Genomic DNA, 20,787 nt, shown 5'->3' with positions numbered 1-20,787 from the left:
CAGATTGGCCGGAAGAACGATGTCCTAGTGCTCCACCCTGAACATCAGGTGTGGGGTGCATTACGGAGCAATGGCTGCCCATCGGAGTGTTGAGAGCAGGAAAGTGAGGGGTCCCAGGGGTGTGGCCATGTGTACAAACACCAACACTGCCCCCCCCCCGCCACTCAGGAACGTGATTTTGAACTCCGATGGGCAGAGTTATATCAATAGTTGGTGTCTGCAGAATGCGTCATGAGTGGCTTTGGCCTCGGCGCTTCACGGCCTTGCGTTCCACCCTCACCCTGACATCCTAATCCTGTGAACTGACTGTCCGTCACCTCAGGTCTGTAGAAGAAGAAATGGAGACTTCAGCAAGCACTGGGTCAAGGACACACTAAGCCCACCGACCACGATACCACGGCATGCAAAACTTCAGCTTGAGTTACTGTGCTCCTCCGTCCCTTCCCCCTCCCAGACCCTCGGAAGCACTGGGGTGCCTTCCCGGCTTCATCGGGGTCGGCGGACCTTGGTGCCAGAGCACAGAGATCAGCAGCTTTGGGGGAAAGTGCTAAGGGCAGACAGAGCCTTACCTCGGTGGGGACATTTGCATTTGAATGGAAGGTTTCCTGGTGGGTGTTTTGTTGGTTTGTTTTAGGCATAGAGCTCTCTCGGTAGGCCAGGCTGGTCTCCAAATATATATATGTGTGTGTGTGTGTGTGTGTGTGTGTGTGTGTGTGTGTGTGTGTGTGTGTTGTGTGTGTGTGTGTATTAACCTTATCAGGGATGACACTGAACTTCTACACCTCAAGAACGCTGGGCCCACTGGCACCACCTGGCCTGACTTAATGTGATGCTGGAGATCGACCTCAGGACTTCATGCCTGCCAGCCCCTCAGCGAAGCTACATACAATCCCGGGCTACGAATAAGGTTCTTCCCGGGGACATTTGCGGCTGTCAGAAGGCCAGCAGGGGGAAGATGTTTTAGGGTGGAAGATGAGAAAAGAAAGAAAATGGGAGTGGGAGGTGTGTGTGTGTGTGTGTGTGTGTGTGTGTGTGTGTGTGTGTGTGATTTTTCAGCTTCTGCCAAGTCGCACTGCACAGGCATCTGCCTACGGCACCCACGTGGCATCCCCTCACCCAAGCTAATGTCTCATTTTGCTTCCAGGCCTGATCCCTTTCCCACCCTCGGGCACAGCCCTGCTCTCTTCGGGAGACTCCTGTAACCTCTGTGGGCACAGACTGAAAGGGCAGGCTGCAGCAGGAAGGGAGGGAGGAGGGAAGGGGAGGGAGGTAGAGCACCATGGAGGAAGCTAGTCCAGGTGTAGGAAGACACCCTTCAACCTCCCAGGCTCAGGTCAATAGCCAGCAGGCTCCCCATCCTCCCATCGCAGCCGCACCCACCTTCAGCTGGGCGCCCCAGCCTTATCGGAGCCGCCAGCCAGGCCCCACCTCAAACCACCCACCCTCTCATCTCCAGGGCAACCAGAGCTTTGCAGCTCCCCAGGATGGGGGTGATAAGACTCGCCCAAAAGGGATCTCCAAATTTGCAGCCATCCATCCCAGGGTGGCTTTTGTTTCAGGCAGGGATGAATCGAGATTGAGGCCCCTGGACTTGTAGAATGAAAGTTCAGCCGGCAGGCAGATCCACCATCGCAGGTGGGCTCTGGTCCAGCCTCCGCTTCCATCCTGTCTGTCCATCCTAAGCCAGTTACCGCCTTCTCTGTGTGGGTATCCGTGTAGCCTGGGGGTATTTCTATAGCCTGGCTGGACTTGACACATTGGCATTCTAACTCACTATGAGATAAGGACAAAAAAGGGCTGAGAGATGAACTCACCCAAGGCCACCCAAAGGAAGCCAAGCTGGAATTCAACCCCGGGGCTGTATTTAAGCCAAAGGAAGTTCCTGTTCTTCCCAGTGCATCCCCAAAGATCCTGTTTTAATACGAACTTGGGGCCTCTCTGCCTCTCACCTCGCCTGTAGAGCGGGAGCTGGGAGTCTAGGATTGGATGAGATTGTAGGATCTGGCTCTGGGGCACCTGGCATCGTCAAGCCATGCTGGGGAAGGCCACAGACAGTAAGGAACAAGTAAGGCAAGCCGGCCACTTGGGCTGGGTCAGGCAGGTGGGAGGTCTGTCCTCTGTCTCTCTCTCTCTTCCTGTCTTCCCTTTTCCTTCTTCACCCCCCCCCCCCCGCCCCGGGACCGCCGCCCCTGCCTTTCACCCTCTCCCTCTTCCCCTCCCAGGCCCACTTGCATAGTTGCTGTGGCAACAAACCCAAAGCCAGAAATAAAGGCAGGCTCCAGCTAGGTCACCAGTTCCCAAAACAGCATCCTAGGGCGGGAGGAGGGTGGCGGCTCAGGCAACCAACAGGGCAGGGACCAGGCATACTACAATGAATGTGTGGATTGTAGGGTGGGGGTGACTGGACGCAGGACAGAAGAAGGGTTTGGCCTGCATAGAGCAGTGGCTCACCGAAGGAAGGCCATACTTAAGCTAAGCTTACCCCTGCCCTTTTCTCAGGCCAGCAAACTCTCTTACTTCCCCTTCTCACAGGCAAATTTTTTTTCTTAACCTTTTCCTATTGCTTTGGACTAGGTGCTGCTGTCACCAACACTGTCCGAGACTTGCCACACCGAACAAGACCAGGCATCTGTCCCAGGGCCCTGCCCGCCCACTCTCAATCACAACAGCCCTGAGCCTCGGTGCCCTTTTCCCGTTGACCCCACGAATACGTCTGGATTCACTGGAGTTTGCTTAGGTTTCTCTCTTGACCAGGTTGGCAGGCCATTTCTGCACGCTTCCTTCAGAAGAGGTAGGTCCCTCCTTTCTAGGTCCCTCAGCCCCTCAAGCTTGCTTCGTCCCAGCATGTTTCTGTTCTGGCCTTACAGTCCTGAGTAGCTGGGGTACAGCTGATTTGACAGATCTGGGGAGAGGGGAAACATCCACCCTAAATTCAGAATTCCAGAATTCAGGAGAGGCCCTTATTCCACTCTCCTCACACATGAGCTCTGAAAGAACTGTACAGACATTTCCCATCAGTGGATAGATGTTGTCCCAACCTCAGAAAGGCCAGCTGTATTGAGACAAGACTCACAGGAGCATTCGAGGAAGAAGAGCTCCATGCCCAACACACGGTAGCTGAGACAACTCCTGCACATGGGTGCACACAGGGACTCTGCAGCCCTTCTTGCCAGAGCACTCGCCCACTTTCCCTGCCAGGACCCCCTCCACCCCCTCACAATGACACATAGCGCTGAGGACACCTACCTGCACCCGCCCACTGATGCCTCCCTCCTCGGCACCAGTTCCTATGCTCACAGCCACCCTGGCATGCTCTGCTGGACCCATCCCTGTGCTGAGCACGTGGACCCCAATACTCCCAGTGCCCTCACCTGACCCATCCCCTGGGGGCTTTCCCTACATCTTCCACAGCAACACTACCTTTCTTCTCTTAGACCCACAACAACCTGGCAACCAGCCCCCCTGGGAGGAGACACACAGGTGTGCCTGCCCAGCAAAGGGAGCTTTGTGTGTCTGGTGCTGGGAAAGGAAGAGCCCTTAGGACCCAGAGGACCTCTGGGTCTGTTCAGCACCCAGTCCCCTTCATCATCTCTCCCGGCCGCGCCCCCCCCCGCCGCCCCCCCAGCACACTAGCTGCCGACTAGGACTGCAGTCACACCCTGCTCCACAGCCTCATTCTTCACTGAGTTCCCACCCCAGCCCGGCCAGCCTCAGCTAGGAGGGGCTCCAGAGCAGGCTGTAAACCAACAGCATTGGGCCCCCTCACTGAACCCTTGCCACTCCGGAGAGCGCCTGACCCGGCGGGAGGGAGGCTGGCAAAGATTCCTTGCATCACTGAGCAAAAAGATAACAGCTCCCTCCACCGACTGTGCCCCCACGACCCCACCCCTTGAATTCCGACCAGAGAAGCTAGGTAGGCAGGGTGGAGGACTCAGGGAACAGGTGCTGGGGGCGCGTGGGGGGGCGGGGGGGGGGGAGGGAGTCATATGGACTTTTTGCATGACAATACCCTAGATCCTTCTCCCCAAATAAGGAGGGGGTTTGATCAGATCAAACCCAGCTAAGCTCTGGTCTAGCCACCTAGACCCATTCTTCTACTGACCAAGGGTCCAAAGCTGACCCTCTCCTAGCATCCTTGCCACTACCCAAAGCCATGCCCCAAAGCCAGAGGTGCAGCCCAAAGTACCTACGGAAAGAAAGAGAGGCAGTGGACCCTGGCACCTACCTCCTCCCAGACAGTGGGGCCCAGGCTCTCCAAAAGCCCCGAGAGGCAAAAGGCCTAGGCCCTGGTCCACGGGTTGCCGCGTTTTCTCAGGAATCTAGGTAGGAGGCGGCTCTTCCAGGAACCCAGCCGCGCTTTAGCGAAGCACAAATAACAGGAAGAAAGCCGGCTTAGGGTGGGTGGGGTGGGAGCTGGCGAAGGAGGGGAGCTGGTCTTAGCTCAGCGGTCTGATCTCCCTTCTGAACCCCCACCCATTTCACCCATACCCTGCTGCTCTTGCAAGCCAACCAGCTTGGGTACCCGATGCTGGGGAGTCCGCGCCTGGTGTCTGGTGGGCGGGCAGGACGGGCGGTCGCTGGGCGGGCGGGCCCCTCCCCACCACCAACTGATAGTGGCCGGCCCCAGGGTGTGTGTGTGTGTGTGTGTGTGTGTGTGTGTGTGTGTGTGTGTGTGTGTGTGTGTGTGTGTGTGTGTGTGTGTTTGGGTGTGTTGCTGGTCCAGTCCACCTCAGCTGCTGCTACAGCTGATCCATTTGAAACAAGGGGCGCATTAGCCGGCATCATGACGAAGCAGAATTGGCCGCGCTGCCTTTTTCCCCTTTCCCACAGCCCGGCTCTGCTCTATCCACACTCATAGCCCTTCCAGCAGAGTTCAAGTGGCTGGGGGTGAGTGGCTGCTGCTGATAATGGAGGGGAGCTATGCCTAGCTCTCCAGGCACCTGCAACTCAAACCCCATTCATAGGGCTCCACCATCTTCCAGAAGCGGTCGAGGCGCTGTGAGGGTCCCCACCTCTGGGATGAGGGAAAAACTCGGGTACCAGAATTGATCATTCAAGGATTAACCCTCTCCTAGGGGGGATGAATGGAAGGATATAAGGGACCAGGTGATGAATACGTAAGATCCAGAGTGAATTTTCAGTAACCTTGATCCCCTGGGAACTGCAGTAGGGGCCAGTGGATGGAATGAAGGACCTGGCTTCTCCCCAGGGAAGATGTTTTTGAAAAGGAAGCTTCCTACCAGATGGCACTCATTCCAGCACAGAGGCATGCCTTCCCTCCCTGGCAAAACTTGCACCATTCCCGGCTTTGGGGTACATTGAAAGCCTAGACACTGACCCCTACCAGCATTGACTGGCCTCTTCCCACCTCCATGTCAGCTGCAGACTTGCCTACCTAGGCAGCCTTGCGTTGCCCTGGTAACTGCTGCCCACAGCCGGTCAGCTGATGGTATCAGCAGCTCCTGGGGCAGAGCTAGGATCTGGAGAGGGGGCTCTGGGGTTTCTGAATGGAAAAAAAAAAAAATCTTAGGGGAGGGGCTTGAAGAAGACAGGTAAAAAATATGGCCCCAGCGTCCTTTTTCAAAGGGAGGAGGACGGGAGGGGACGGGAAGGGAAGGTATATCTGGATTAGCAGAAGACAGGGAAGACTGAAACCTGAAGGTGGCTTGGACACAAGGAGAAATGACGAAGGCAGGTAGCTGAGTGCCTGAGAAGGGGGAAGGAGGGCAGGGAACCCAGGCTTAGCTGCCTGGGTGCAGGCAGGGCGGGTCCTGTGGAAGGTAGAGAGGGAGAGGAGAAAAAACAAACAAACAAAAACAAAAACCTGGGGTGGGGGAGGGACATCCAATCCACAGAAGCAGGGAGAAAAGGCTGGGGAGCTGCATGGGGTATACCTTTAATGTGCGGAAGGGGGGCCAACCTTGGAGGAGGAGCTACCCGGCTTTTTTCCAGCTAAGTCCTGGCTTCTGCCTAGCCTCTCAGGGCTTGCCCCTTCTACCCCACCCTTGTGGCCCTGAGTCTGGGTCTGAGAGCGCGGGAGGGAGGGAGGGAGGCCCTCTTCCTCAGCGTTGCTCCATCCTTTTGAGAGACCAGGTACCCAGGGCTCTGACACTCAGCCCTTCAGATTCCTGACTTCGCTCCTGCCTGGCTTCCTCCTCCTTGGATTACCAACCCCCTTTTCAGACCCCACCCCGGGAGACATGTCTTCCAGTACAAGGAAGGGTCTCCCGAGGTATGTCGTATGTAGACAGGAGCCTAGACTGAGGTGGGTTAGGAGCCCTGGGTAGGGAGTCAACGATTCAGAAAGAGAGGAATCCCTTCCTGATGGAAGCCAGCCTATGAGGCAGAGGGAAGTGGGGAAGAGTCCGGGGGAAAGGCCAGGAGGAGGGAAACATGAGGGGAGGGTTCTCAGTACCTTCAAGGGCCTGGGGCGTGGGGCAGGAACACGGCGGCCTCTGCGGTGACATACACCTCCATCCCTCAGCGCATCTCCTCTCCGCCTCCCGTTGCCAAGACAACCTCCTGGCAGCCCAGGCCCAGCTCAGCAGCGATGGGAGGGGGAGGAGAAGAACTGACTCCTATTGCTTCTTCCTCAGGGACAGAGGGAGGGGGCCTGCCGAGTCTATAATGCTGGGGCTGTGCACCCCCAGCCATACCCTACCAAGTGTGCCCCCCCTCCTCTTCCTCATAAGCCACAATTGGCTCCAGGAGTGGCCTGGAGGGAACCATAATTCAGGGCCAGACAACAGGCGGGTTGGAAGGATAACTGCCCTGCTCCAGGCAGCCGATGGAGTGAGTGGGTGGAGAAGGTGAAAAGGACCAGGTATTCACAGCCTGGTGTTGAGGAACCACATCCCAGAAGGTCACTGGCTGGGTGGGACACGTGGCCGTGGGCTCCTACCTCTGCCATTTACCTGGGTACCTCTTTCTCAAAACCTCCCTCTCTCTCTCTCTCCTTGACCTAGATGAAAGTCAGAGCCTCTTCCGGTCCCTTAAGGCTCAAATCCATTCCCCCAACATATCAGTCACATGGGGTTTGGAATGTTCCCCCACCACCACCAGCCAGACACCTTAGGCAGGAATAGTCTAGGGTCCAGTCAGCCCTGGAGCTAAAGGGTCCACAGGGTTAGGGCTCCCTCTGTCGACCTCACGTTGTCAAGGTCATCCCTTGCTAGAAGGGATCCAGGTGTGTGTGTGTGTGTGTGTGTGTGTGTGTGTGTGTGTGTGTGTGTGGCGGAGTGGGGGGGATGGGGATGAGTGAAGGTTGGAGGTGGAGGTTAGCCAGGCCTGGAGACCCTCCTCTCCTTTGCTCATCTCTGTCCTGCTGTCCAGCCCCATCTGTGGAGAACAGGGTCCCCTCCAGCCCAGTCCTGGGAAGGCCCAATTTCCTTTGGAAAACCAGTTGATCTGAGGTTCCTCTCCCCTCTCGGTCATGTAAATGTTCTTCCCGGGGAGCTGGCAACACTGACCCCCTGTGCCAGTTGACTCTGCCCCAAGTGGGCTTCTTCCATACCCTCAACCAACCCAACAGGCAAGGAGGCCTCCCTCAGACAGGACCAGTGTACCTTCTGAAGCTCTCAGGTCTTGGGAGTAGGCATTTGCAAACCCAGCAGAGGGTGGAGGCGCTTGTTTCTCTCAGGAAGAAGTTTCCAGGCCCAGACACCTACTTCTGGGCTACTTTCTCCAGAAAGGCACTGGTGCCAGACTTCCTGAGAGGACTGTGGCCCAAGCAACAGGCCTCTCTGTCCACGTCTCACTCCAGTGCCCAGGCCCCACCCCATGCACTGACCTGTTGGGGAGGGGTAACACCAGGGGTGCCCCTACGCTGTCTAAATATTAACTCCTGGAAAGGTTGAGCCAGGCCACCTGGACACTTGGACACATGGGGAGGAAGGAGAGAGGACAAAGATCCAGGCAGAGGAAGACAAGAAGGAGGAAGGCCCAAAGCAGCCATTTTAGGATGGGTGTGGTGTCATATGTCTACCGTCCCGATACTTGGGAGGCTGAGATAGAAGGATGCTGTGAATTTGAGGCCAACACAGGCTACGTGTGTATTTTTTATATTTTATACATATATATGCAAGAAAGAAATAATTATAAAGTGACTCTTTAGCTGGGCAATGCCTTTCATACCGACACTCCAGAGGCAGAGGCAGGTGGATCTCTGCGTTCAAGGCCAGCCGGGTCTATAGAGTGAGTTCCAGGACAGCCAGGGCTACACAGAGAAACCCTGTCTCAAACAAAACAACAACAAAAGTGACTCTTTCTCAGCAGAGACTGGAAGCCTTCCTGCTGGAGTCTGGACTCTCAGCGTCTGAGACCTCAGTGCCTCAGCACCACGGCTGCTGCCACCAGACCACCGAACCTGTCACTCCCTCCTCAAAGGCCTTCCCAGCCTCTTCCCTGCCACGGCACCAAAACCAGCCTTCACACTTTGACTGAACATTCTAGCTAATTTTCCATGTAAGCTCTGGGCTCCAGCCACACTGGACCTGGGCAAGGGAGGGGGCCTGGGGCTGAGGCCTGCAGATAGCAAGGATCCAGGCTGCAGGACTCAACTGGATGACAGGTGAGAATGTTTCCACAGCCTGCCTGCCGCTGCCTGGCATGTCTCTGGAGCTTAGTACATTTTAGTTCCTTATTTCCAAAACTTTTGTCCTTTGGAGACTCTGTAGCCCAGCCTCATGGGTACAGCAGTTCTTCTTAAGCTTCCGTGTTAGTGTTACAGACGTGAGGACGGTCTCAGATTTATTCCCAAAACTTTTTTATCTACTCTTTTGGGATATTTTTCGTTTTCTTAAAAAAAAAAAAAAAAAAAAAAAAAAAAAAGACTCTCATTATATAAGTAGCCCAGGCTGGCCTTAAACTTGAACTCTTCATTCCTCAGCCCCCTGGTTCCCACGTGATAGGATGACAGGCTTGTGCTACCACACCTGGATGCCTTTTTATCTTCATTTTGAGAAGGAGAGAGAATTCCGAAAAGATTCCAATGAAAGAACCATGCTTTCATGGGTTAATCCCTCCAATTAAGATTCAAGTGCCCCGAAAGCTCCATCTTCTCCAACATTTTAATTAACCGGAGGATCCTGCATCAGTGCTTCGGTACCGAAGGGAGGAAATGAATAGTTACTTAATTCAAAGTGACTGCTCAGGACCCCCTCCTTCCCCAGGACACCTGAGGGGTCTGGCTTCCCATCCTGCCTGTGTCACGAGGAACAGACAGCGCGGTGCTAGGGAGCAGCCAGCCGTGGGCACACCGGTGGCAAACCTTTCAGAACTGAGAGGTGGGGACAGGATTGTGGTGCCTCACACCTGGAATCCCAGCACCTGAGAGGGTGAGTCAGGACGGCTGGCTGCTCCAAGTTTGAAGTCAGCCTGGGCTACATAGTAAGTTCTAGGCTGGTGTGCGCTGTAGAGTAACTCTGTCTTATGAGATTCTGTGTGTGTGTGTGTGTGTGTGTGTGTGGTGTGTGTGACAGAGGAAGACAGTAGATCAATGGCAACCTCTGGTCTCTGATACTTACTCACCACACACATATCACACACACATACAAACTCACACACACCATATTATTATTATTTTTTTTGGTTTTTCGAGACAGGGTTTCTCTGTGTACCTTTGCGTCTTTTCTGGATGTCGCTCTGTAGCCCAGGCTGGCCTCGGAACTCACAGAGATCCGCCTGCCTCTGCCTCCTGAGTGCTGGGATTAAAGGCGTGCGCCACCACCGCCTGGTCCACACACAAATTATTAAAGAGAAGGGGCTGGAAAGATGGCTGAGCATTTCAGAGCACTTTCTGTTCTTTTGGAGGACCCAAGTTCAGTTCCCAGCACCCATCTCAAGTGACCTACAACTGCCCATGACTCTAGCTTCAGATATCTCCCATTTCTATTCTCCGAAGGCACTAGGCACATATGTGGTACACAGACATACATGCAGACAAAACACCCATACACATAAAATAAAAACAGATTTTTATTTAAAAAACAAAACCAAACAAAAAACAGCCGGCCAGTGGTGGTGCACGCCTTTAGTCCCAGCACTAGGAAGGCAGAGCTAGGCGGATCTCTGTGAATTCGAGGCCAGCCTGGTCTACAGAGCGAGATCTAGGACAGGCACCAAAACTACACAGAGAAACCCTGTCTCGAAAAACCAAAAAACCCAAACCAAACCAAACAAAAACCAAACCAAACAACAACAGCAAAAAAGCAAAACCAGGACCAGAGATGGCTCAGCAGGTAAAGACACTTGCTGTGCAAGCCTGGTGATGTGATGGCTGGAACCCACATAAAGGCGGAAGGAGAGAACCCACTCCAGGAATGCTGTGGCAAGTGTGTTCACACACATACCATACTGTGCACACACACACAGTAATAAACAAAACAAGCGAAACAGAAGGGGATGTGCTTGGTGAGGGGGGGGCAAGTGTTGTGCCATATTTTGATCGCATTCTAACAATAAAGCTTGCTTTGAGTCAGAGGGTGGAGCTAGCCACTAGCTGACCAAAATTAACCATAGAGGTTTTGGAGGACCGAGGACAGAGAGGAGTATCTGACTCCCAATTTTTTTATTGATAAAGAATAATTAGGTAAACGCATAAGGCAAGTGTTCTTGTTTTGCTGGTGTCTGTAAAGGCTCCACATGGAGGCTGGACAGGAGGTTTGAAAACCATGTTAGTAATGGCCCTTGCAGACCTGTGTGTTTGGCAAGTAAGCAGATGCACAGAAGTAGACAGGCAGAGACTTCATTTGTACAGAACCCAGAGAGCCCTGCCAAAGCAGTTGTATGCAAGGGGTGCCCCTGGCTTCCAAGGTGACGATACTCAGCGGGGAACCCATAGAAAGACTCAGAGGGTTGTTTTTTTTTCTAATCTATTTATTTTTATCTTATGGGCACTGCTGTGTTTGCCTGCATGTGTGTCTGTGTGAGAGTGTCAGATCTTGGAGTTACAGACAGGTGTGAGCTGCCATCCATGTAGGTGCTGGGAATTGAACCTGGGTCCTCTGGAAGAGCAGTCAGTGCTCTTAACCGCTGAGCCATCAAAAGGAAACAAAGGCAGTGAAGCCAGGAGGATAGCCTACTACGAGCAAAGCTGAGGACTGGAGCCAAGACTCTGGCTTGGTAACTGGGAGGCCACTGGCCACTGGCATCCAAGGGACATCGTTGGACAATGTGACTTAAGATCGAACCAGCCGTGTGGTATCTGAAGTGAATGGACATCGTTCCCGACTTCCTTGCATCAGCTCCTTTGGAGTTTAGAGGACAGAATGGTGAAGGGAAAAGACAGAGTAAAAGATTGATGTGGAGGTTATTCTTAGAGTGTGGTAATACCACGTCACATAGGATTTGAGTCCGGTCCCTGCGGCTCCCCTGCACTTCTCCCCTTGGATGGGTTCATCTTGTCCCCTATCACAAGAAGCCATTGTCAAGAGTCTGCTTAGATCCTTCAGATACCAGAAGCAGCCAGGGCTGCTGAAGTCTCTATGTGGATCTGAAATCCACTGAGAAGTCCCTTTCCTACTACAAAACCCCTTATAGCCCCTCTAAAGTGTCATTACCAGAGACCAATTCCTCTTAACCCACACCTTTTATTCATTTATTTATTTTTGACAGGGTCTCTTGTAGTCCAGGCAAGAACTCTTAATCTTCTCGTTTTAGCTTCCCGAGGGCTAGGATGACAGGGCAATGCCGCCATGCTTGGTTCTGGCTTCTTCGCCGTAACATTTTCCTATTAAACTTGTCCAGAAGACTCTGGGATGTGAGAAGCTACCTAGGGCAGGGAGCCTGCGGCTGGCAGAGGCACTAAGGTGTGGTGAGGAGTGGGTGGTTTTGAGCCCAACCGGGGAATCAGATGGACTGAGGGTTCTCTGAGATGCCCCTGGCTTCCGGTTTAGTCCTGCCCTCCAAAGCTGTCTGTCCTTTACTCTTTGGCATGCTCTGTCCTTGCCTGCCAGGCCTCACCTCAAAAAGCAAGAAAGGAAACAGTGAGAGCTTTCTGGAGCTGGCCCCGAGAGAGGCTTGTCTGTGCTGGGGAGGTCAAAGGGGGAGGGAGGGGCCGAGAAAGGCCCGAGAAGAAAGCCGAGGCCAGACAAAGGGCCCAGTCCACCTTTGAAGCTGCCTCTAACCCAAGAGGAAGGGTGGGGGGTGGGCCAAGGCCCGGCTGGAGAGGCAGTCTAGAGTCTTAAAGAATGTCTCGAATTCCTGCGATAATCAGAGGGATCAGAGCCTCCTCCTTCTCAAAGTCCTCCCAGCCCCCCAAAGTCCCAATACTCCACACCTTGGGGGCCCCAACTCTTTGTCCTCAAGTAATTGCTGGGTGTTGCCCCAGTTTTAAAGTCCCATTGAACTCACCAGTTATCAGCTGCAGCCCCAGACCACCCGCCCTACACACACCCCAGAAAACTACCCCCAGCGCGTCCGGCGGTCTTCACTGGGATTAAGGCTCTTTGTGATAGGGGGACAGAAAAAAAGCAACCTGGTGAAAAGCAATTATGGCGAGCTGGATGGAGAATGTCAATCCTAGGCCCGCGGGACCTCCCTCTTGGCTGTTGTCGGCTCCACCTTCTAAATGGCCCAGGGTTGGGGGGTCAGGCCCTGTTCCAGCTCTGAGCTGGTTCTGTCTGCCGCAGCCCACCTCTGGTTCAGACTAAACCAGCGCCCCGGCCCTACAACTTCTTCTGTTCTGGACTTTTTGAAAATAATTCTTGGGAGAAGTGGGAAGAAGGTTAGCTTTCATTCTTTTTTCATCTCTCTTCATAATCCTCTGCCCCAATGTTTCCCTAAGAGGGGGAAACTGAGGCCGAAGTTTCCAGGAGCAGAAAGGAGGACCGGGAGGAGGGTCCCAGACACAATAACCTCCCCCTTGACAAGATTAAAAGCCGACGCACCGTAGGAAAGGCGGTTTTACGGCTCCCACCCCCAGGCACACCTGGAAGCTCTGGGAAAGCCCACCCCAGAAGCTCGGTGGGGGCTGGGCGCCCTCCCCCTCCATTCCCAGCCTGCGGCCGCCTCTAATTGAGGCTTGCCCTCAGGTGTGGCCCCCGCCTCCGCCCCCAGTGGGGACCGGGGAGAACAAGGGGACACATTCTCGACCCACCCGCTTCCGCTCGTCCCAGACCTCCCCCCCCCCCCCTCCCGCTCCCAGCCCTGCTCACCGGAAAAAAGCAATCTTGCTCCCCGCGAGGTGACTTCTGACGTCCCCCGGGCCGCGCTCCTGCCACCACCACCCCCTCCCCCGGGCCTGGGCCCCACAGGACGCCTGTCCCCGGCCAGCGGCCGCTCAGGGCCGCGCCTAGGGGTTGGGTTTTCTTCTCTCCTACAGGTAGCAGGGACGCGTCGCGTGAGCCCGGACATCGGAGCCCGCGGAGGGAGGGGCCGCCGGTCCCCCGGGCCTGGGCGAGCCTCGGCCTCCCCGCACGCACGGCCCAGCGGGACGCGCTGGCTGCTGCACCTGCGTCCCCGTCCCCGGCGCCCAGCTTCCCCAGCTAGCATCTGACCTCTCGGTGCCGCCAGCCCCAGACACTTTGCAGCTGAGTTCTGTGCTCTGATTTGCCCACTTTTCTTCAGCGGACCCGGTTGCAGGAAAATGGTTTTTATTCTGGGGCTTGGGATGGGGAGGCAGGCCTGGGGCGAGAAATAGGAAGAGTGGCTGGTTTTTTGTTTCTCTCGGTGTCTCTGGAAACTAAACCAAAAGCCCCTTCCTACTGTCTGGTCAGGAGTTTTGGCTATTTGGTTCAAAGTGAGAGAGATGCTGGGAGCGAAATTTGAGAACAGTTCTGCAAGGCCTGAAATCTGCTGACCTGCCTGCCCACTGGTTTCAGGCCGACGCTGGGGGACAGGCGTTTTAGGTCAGGGAGACCCTACTTCTTTCCCCAGGATCTGCCCCTGGCCTCAAAAGAGCCTGTTCCAGAGTGTGGTGCCCACCCTGGGGTACACAAGTACTGTTTGTTTGTTTGTTTTTTTTTTCCCCAGCTGGGGATTAGATGCTTCATGCCCTTTGGGTCCTTTTGGGGTCTGGCTCCCCACCTTCCACCCCAGCCCCCATCTTTGGATGAGTTAGAGAAGAGAGAGAGAGGAGGTTGCTGAGGGGCATCTACCCGGCCTTGCTCACTATGGCCTCCCTGACTACGTCTGGGGCTGGGGCCTCCGAGTACGCTTGGTCCTGCGGGTGGGGGCCGAACCCACAAACTCGAACTGCTTCTGCCTCTCGGCATGGTTGGGGAAAGGCAGCTGGCCCTGGTAGAGGCGCTTGATGAAGTGGGCCTCTCGCTGGTTCTGGCGGCTTCGGGAGGCCTGGCGCGGCCGGCCCTGCCGAGTGAAAGCCATGAACCAGCCCTCATGCCGGGCGTTCTGGAAGGCTGTGTAGTTATTCTCCAGTACGATCTCGGTGAACACGCAGTCTTTGCTCTTCCCACTCGGCTACGGAAGAAAGGAGCAGAGGAGGGGAATTTGTCCACTCACCCCGGCTGAGTTGTCTGCCTTTGGGCCTTCCTGCAGGACCCAAGTGGGAGCAAGGAGTCATTGTGCCCAAGGAACTGTCCTAGTGAGATGGGCACCTTGGTTAGGGAGGCAGCAGTGAGCGGTGCACACCGGCTGTGCCTGGAGTCAGAGGTGGACTTAAATCATTCAGCATTTGTGTCCCTTGAGGAAGCCCGAGAAAGCACTGAATCTCAGTTTCCCCAAATGTAGGGTCGAGATCAGGCTAGAACGAAATTCATTGCTGGGGGTGGGGGCCGTGGACATGGCTCCTGAGAATTCTATGCTCTCTGGGTGAAAGCTGTCGCAGGGTGGAGAGAGGGATCAGAAAGAGCCCACATGCCTTGCTTTCTTACAGAAGTGAGAAGTGCCAGGGTACTCGGTGAGCACCAGTCAGAGCTAGCAGTCAAGACTGGGCAATTCTAAAGGGAGTACCCACAGTGCTTGGAGGCTTCACCAGTTAGTGCTTAGCATGCATCTTGCTGGTCACTGTCCATGAACCCCACTGAACTCGGGAGAACTTTTACCATACATGAATGCCCCAACTTGCAACCCTGATCACGTTTTTTTAGCCCTCCACATGGGCTGCCACACCAACACATCACATGCAATATCCTGTAGTGGATAGATTCTTCCTGACCGATGCTGGAGAAATAGTCCTTGCATCAGCACCAGATTCCTGTGGCCCCTCTGTCCCTTCAGCAGGCCAGGAGCCACAAGAACTCCTTTAAATAGCGACTGGGGGGTGGGGGGCTAGAGAGATGGCTTAGTGGTTAAGATCACTGGTTGCTTTTCCAGAGGACCAATGTTTTGATTCCCAGTACCCCCATGGAGGCTAAAAGGTGTAACCCCAGTTCTCAGGGATCAGACACTCTCTTCTGGGTTCTACAAGCCTGTGGTGGTACAGACATACTTGCAGGCAAAACATCCACACACATACAAGAAAAAGAAATATTTAAAAAAAATTGATAGAGATCCGGAGCGATGGTTCAGTGGTTACGAGCACTGGCTGCTCTAGCAGAGGACCTGGGTTCAGATCCCAGCACCCACACGGCAGCTCACAATCATCTGTAACTCCGTTTCCAGGGGCTCTGATCCCTTCTTACCTCCATAGGCATCAGGCACACATGTGGTACACAGACATCCATGCAGATTAAACACTCATACACATAAAGTAAAAACAAATCTTTAGAAAAGGAAAAGAATGAAGTGAATATTGGGAGGTGAGGTGATTTGTCAAGCAAAGACCTCCCCCTGTCAACCAGGAGCCCCCCCCCCCCCCCCCCGCTTTAACCTTGCCCACCCTTATTTTAGTAGAGAAGACACATCCGTCTGCTGCCCTGTGTCCCAGGCCTCACCTTTCCAATCAGTTTGCCCTTCTTGTTCATGCAGATGTACTTCTCGCTCTCCGCCCCCTTGATGCGGACCCGGCTGCCAAACGTATCCGTCTCCACGATGAGCTTGGCTATGATGAGGGAAAAGAAGAAAGACCTTTGTCTATCAGCTGCTGGCTCAGGGATGTGCAAGGGGTCTCCCCAAGCAGTCTGTCTCTCAAAGTCAGGCCAAAGGGATGGTGGACTATCAGGCTTGCAGGACCAAGGGGCTTCCTCTACCCACCATATACCTCAAATCCCCTAACCCAGGAGCTGGGAAGAAACCTGGAGGCCAGGCTGGGCAGGATCCAAGTGGTCTGGGGCAAGGGCCAGGTCTTACCGAACTTGTTGCCATCCTCAGCGGTGGCGGAGATGCGACGCCCGGTGACTTGCACGTGCTTGCCGCTCGTCCGGCTGTACAGCTGGTACTCACGGATTTGCCGCCTGCTCAGCTGGTCAGTCATGGCGCCCTGGTCCCTCACGTACTGGTTAAAATTAGGAGACGGGTGATTCTCCCCCTTTGCGGTTACCAAGGGAAAAATAGTGTCAATTTGCTTTGGGTGACACCACCGTTGGTCCATCTGGGGAGAGGGGTAAGGAGGTGAGCGAAGTGGGGCTGGCTGGGTACCCTGCAGTGTAGGGTGCAAGGTGAAGACTGCCTGTGTCCATGATCTTCCCAGGATGCTGCATGAACCAGTTGTGACTTTGGGGGACTTGTGTCTGTCAGTCTTTGGGAAGCACAGTGAGACAGCGTACGTCTGCAGCAACAGGTTGCTAGAAGAAACCTTCAAGGTTGTGTGTCCTGTCTCTGTGTTCTGTTGCGTGGGACACACAACTCATAGCCAGGACTCCTTGCTCTTTCTCAGGGGTCTTGGTTCCATTAATCAGGACCCCTAGATGCTCCCACCCCACCCCACTAGCCTTGAAAGGTCCCAGCAGACCTGCACAGAGCAGATGTGTTACTGACTTAACCACTGGAGGGCATTTGGGGGTCTCTTAGGTCCTTATCCATAGTGTCCTGGAGATCAGAGAGAGAGAAGAGTGAGAGAGAAGAGAGATACTTCCCTAGTGTATGGGGTAGACACAGCCGTAGAAGGTGGTACCAGTGGCTGCTTTTGTGGTCCCCTGCCGGCCTGGGGCAGTTACCTAGGTGTTTAGTGGCCTGCCTCCTTGGATGGCGAAAGAACCATTTCCACCATACACCAAGCCTGTCCAGTACCATATCTCCACACTGGGGCTCACCTTATCCAGCCTTACCTGAGTAGGACAGAAACATTACTCACTGTCCTGTCTCCTCCAAGGTGCCCTCTAGGGTGACAGTTGCCAGCTGCTGGTGATAGCCTCATCTCAGCATGAAAGGCTCGTGTGGGGACAGCCCTCCCCTGTTCCTAATGCTCAGTTCCGCCTGTAATTATCTCAGGCCTGATCCACGACAAAGCTAGGCCCAGCTCAGCATGTATTAGAGGCCACTCTCTCTTAGATAGAAGGGTGGAACATACCAGGGTGGTGGTGGTGAAACCGTCATGTCAAGGCCAAGGTCTAACCTGCTCAGAGTTGACCCCTTCCAATCCTTTCCATTCCCAGCACCAGTTCCTAAAGGTCAAGGGTTGCCAGGACTCTGGGAGATTAAGAACATCTTAGGGACCTACCATGCATCCCACCCTAGAGAAACTTGAGGCCAGCCTCTGTGGTGGGGGAATGTGCGACTTCGCCCTCACAGGCCTCCCTGCCAGGGGTGGGTTCCTGTCTATCTCAGCCTTAGCCTCCTGGCCCAGGTTCAGGATGTCCGCCCCACTTGGCGGGCAGCCTTCTCCTGGCAGTCTCTTCCAGGTCAGGGGCAGATAGCGGCTCCCCACCCCCCAAGCCCCCTCCTCTCCTTGTCCCCCTTCAAGCCTTTCACAAAAGTAGCCCACGCCCTCCCCCACCCCCCACAGCCCACAGCCCACAAGTCCCTCTCCCACAGAACCTTGCCTGTTCCTTTCATGTTCCCGCTGTGGGGGGACCTCCCCTTCCACCACGGCAGACAGCTGCTTGTCAGGCAGCCCCTCAAGCATGGCTGTGGTTCAGCCTGTTGCCCCCCCCTCCCAGGGGGGTGAGGGGGCACTTCAAGGGGAAAGACAGCCTTGCCACCTTCCCTCGGTCCTGAATGGGGCCTCAGCCAGGCCATAAACGCCCAGGCCAGCGGCACCATTGTGCTAATTCCCTTTCCAGAACAGGTTGGACCCACCCCCCAGACCCCTCCCTGCCAGGCTGGGGGCTTTCTTCTTACTCTCCCTAGATGTGTGAAGCAAAAGGCCTGGAACCGGCCAGAGCAAAAAAAGGGGGGGGGAGGAAAAAGGAGGGTGTTGTCTCTCTCCCACCCCCCCACTGCTTCAAAGGCAGCCCCTTCCCACTCCAGAGAAAAGGCATTTACCTTAAAAAAAAAAAAAAAGTCCCCAGTGGATGGGAAGAGAAACAGGCCTCTGGCCTGGGAAAGCCAGGCCATCTCTCCCCAGAGCGGTTCTGGACCAGTGCATTTTAATAGCTGCATTTTTATGGGGGATCACAAAAAAGGGTCTGCGCCTCGCCTCTAGCTGGGGGCTGGGGGGTGGGTGGGTGGGAGGTGTGTGTGAGGGGAATGTGGAGAGGTAAACCCCGAGTTCCGTCCCAAACAAACCTTTAGGCTTGACCTAGGAACTCTATAGGTAATGGGTCTCCTATCCAGTTGGATACTCCAACTGTGCCCGAGTCCCTGGCCACCTAGGGTCCAAGCATGTTGGGAAGGGCAGATGGTGGGTGAATGGACCGAATAAGTGGTTTCGAATCCAACCCTTCAGGCACCTGCAGGCACAAACCTCACCTGAGCAGCTGCCTTCGCTGGCTTCTAAGCGCTCCGGGGCTCTATCCCTCAAGTATAAACACAATGCCCTTAGCCATCCAGAAGCCCATCACAAAGGGGTCTCCGGAGAGAGTAGAGGCCCACAGAAAGCCAGCAGGGTGGTTAGTAGGGCCCAAGAGGCAAACCTCAGTCTGTCTGCCGTCCTGCTTCAGCCTGTCCTCCAACCCATCTTCTAAACGGATCCTCCAAACCTCAGCACTTGTTGGGTAGGGAGTGGAAGGGTGCGTGTGTGTGCGTGTGCGTGTGCGTGTGCGTGTGTGTGTGTGTGTGTGTGTGTGTGTGGAAGGGGGGGCGAGGTAGGGGTGCCTACCTGCGTTTGACAGCAGAGAATCAATAGCTGCAGGCACCTGTTTGGGGAGACAAGGCAGTTCCAGGTGTGGGCACCCCCGGGCACGCCCGTCCCCCACCTTTGTCTTGCCCCACCTGCCCGACGGTAGTCCCAGGGGAGGTATAATATTCCTGGGGCTGGAAATGGCAAAAGAACTCCAGTCGCAGGCAGCAGCACACTTACAGAGTAAGGTTGGGCAGCAGGCGGGCGGCTCCCATCGCCGGAGAGACTTCTTGAGGCGGTTGCCCCTCTGCCCCCCAAACTCAGGAGCGGATGTGGGCAGACCCCTGGGGCAGAGTCCCAGAGAAGCCAAGGTCTCTCGGAGCCACAGGTTTTCGGGGATGAAAGGAGACGGAGGGAAAGAGGAAGCTAGCCGAGGGGGGATGCGGGAGGGGGACGTAATTGGGAGACTGAGGTGCGAGGTGTCCACCTTCCGGGCCAGTGAGGCTGCGAAGCCGGAGCTGGTCCGATTGGCGGACTCGCACCTTTGGGCTGCCAACCTCGGGCGGGGGTCCCCGGGCGCAAAGGATGGAGCTACGGGAGTGTCCTCTATCAGGAGGCTGGTCCCTGCGATCTCTTCTGATTTATTCCTGACCCGCACGGACCTGCCGGCCTCGGTGAAGTGCAGGGCGCGGGGCAGGCACAGGGAGGGAGGCGCCTTGCCCTCCCCCTCTCAGGGTCAGCCGCTCCCGCCCTCAGGTTTGATGCCCCAACCTCATCTCCTTAAGAATGAGCTGCAGGTACCGAGCTGGGGCTGGGGTCTCGAGTTCTGGCTCGGGGTGGGAATTCCCAGAAGCAGCCTTAAAAGGAGGAGCCTCCCTCCAGGGAGCAGGGGTGGGCTTGGCTTGAGAGGCTGCTGGCTCGGCTTCTCTGCTGTCACCCCTTGCCACCAGGAAGGAGGGGTAAGGCGACGAACAGTGGGTGCAACAGGTTGGCGCCAGAGGTGGGGAGTCAGGTGTAGCTAGGCGTTTTGGAAAGATCTCAATGGTCACAAAAACTGGTCTGAGACGGAGACCCCAAGAAGAGTGGGAGTCCCTTTTGCCTGGACCTCCATGCGCAGTTTATGGAAAAATGGAACAGCCATTGGAGTATTGGAGGACCAAACGAGAGGATAGTGAGCCAGCGTGGAAATCCCTAAGGCGTCCGAGCCTTATTTTGGGGTTGACTCCCAGCCTTAGCCTCCCAGGCCCCTTCCACCAATGTCCCCTAGCAGTTGGGATGAAGTGCCCAGCAGTATGGCATATGACCCCTAGTCCCACGTAGCTGGGTACCCAAGCCAGCTATTAACTGCGGTTTGCTGATAGGAAACAGGCACACCGGGAAGTAATTTGCTCAGAATAAGCCAGCTGGTGATTGAAGGAGCCACATTTCCAGAATCTAGCTCTTTATGTTCCCTGGAGTTGGGACCTCATTCCCCAGGGTCTAGCCTGCCACTGGCTTTATTATTACTATAGGGCTCAGAGACCATACTGAGTTCTCTTTTTCTTCTTCTTTCCTTTCTTTCTCTCTTTCTTTCTTTCTTTCTTTCTTTCTTTCTTTCTTTCTTTCTTTCTTTCTTTCTTTCTTTCTTTCTTTCTTCCTTTCTTCCTTCCTTCCTTCCTTCCTTCCTTCCTTCCTTCCTTCCTTTCTTTTCTGAGACAGGGTTTTATTATGCAGCGTCAACTGGCCTGAAATTCACTGTAGACAAGGCTTGCCTCCAATTCAGACACCCACCTGCCTCCATCTCCCTAGCG

At 55.0% G+C, this 20,787-nt stretch overlaps 2 protein-coding genes across 9 annotated transcripts in view; both read right to left on the bottom strand.

The window, feature by feature from the left end:
- Dmtn (dematin actin binding protein) overlaps positions 1-13,399 on the bottom strand; it is a 35,842-nt gene extending 22,443 nt beyond the window's left edge. For 3 of the 8 annotated variants that reach the window (XM_028877615.2, XM_028877616.2, XM_028877617.2), the window contains exon 1: positions 4,226-4,612. The gene's annotated coding sequence lies outside the window, so the exon portion shown is untranslated. Of the gene's footprint in view, positions 1-4,225; positions 4,614-6,415; positions 6,602-7,565; positions 7,723-13,154 lie in introns of those variants that run through there. The other 5 variants (XM_028877612.2, XM_028877614.2, XM_037208405.1 and 2 more) reach the window with 5 other exon arrangements.
- Positions 13,400-13,966: 567 nt separating this feature from the next.
- Positions 13,967-19,820, bottom strand: Fgf17 (fibroblast growth factor 17). Its single transcript, XM_028877618.2, has 5 exons — positions 19,238-19,820; positions 19,037-19,073; positions 16,189-16,366; positions 15,834-15,940; positions 13,967-14,418 (listed from the first exon to the last, which is right to left on the bottom strand). Exons 1-5 carry the CDS (start codon positions 19,270-19,272, stop codon positions 14,125-14,127), a joined length of 651 nt encoding a protein of 216 aa, XP_028733451.1. The 5' UTR covers positions 19,273-19,820; the 3' UTR covers positions 13,967-14,124.
- Positions 19,821-20,787: the final 967 nt, after the last annotated feature.

Source organism: Peromyscus leucopus, chromosome 9 (genome assembly GCF_004664715.2).
Source record: "Peromyscus leucopus breed LL Stock chromosome 9, UCI_PerLeu_2.1, whole genome shotgun sequence".
Classification (NCBI taxonomy): Eukaryota; Metazoa; Chordata; class Mammalia; order Rodentia; family Cricetidae; genus Peromyscus; species Peromyscus leucopus.
Note: the sequence above shows the minus strand (reverse complement) of the source record. Positions and strands in the feature narration are given on the sequence as shown.

Coding starts and splice junctions, on each gene's coding strand:
- Fgf17 (XM_028877618.2), bottom strand. CDS start 19,272: ATGGGAGCCGCCCGCCTGCTGCCCAACCTTACTCT. Junction 19,074..19,237: donor CTGCTGCCCAACCTTACTCT/GTAAGTGTGCTG, acceptor CTCCCCAAACAG/GTGCCTGCAGCTATTGATTC. Junction 15,941..16,188: donor TGAGGATGGCAACAAGTTCG/GTAAGACCTGGC, acceptor CCCTCATCATAG/CCAAGCTCATCGTGGAGACG.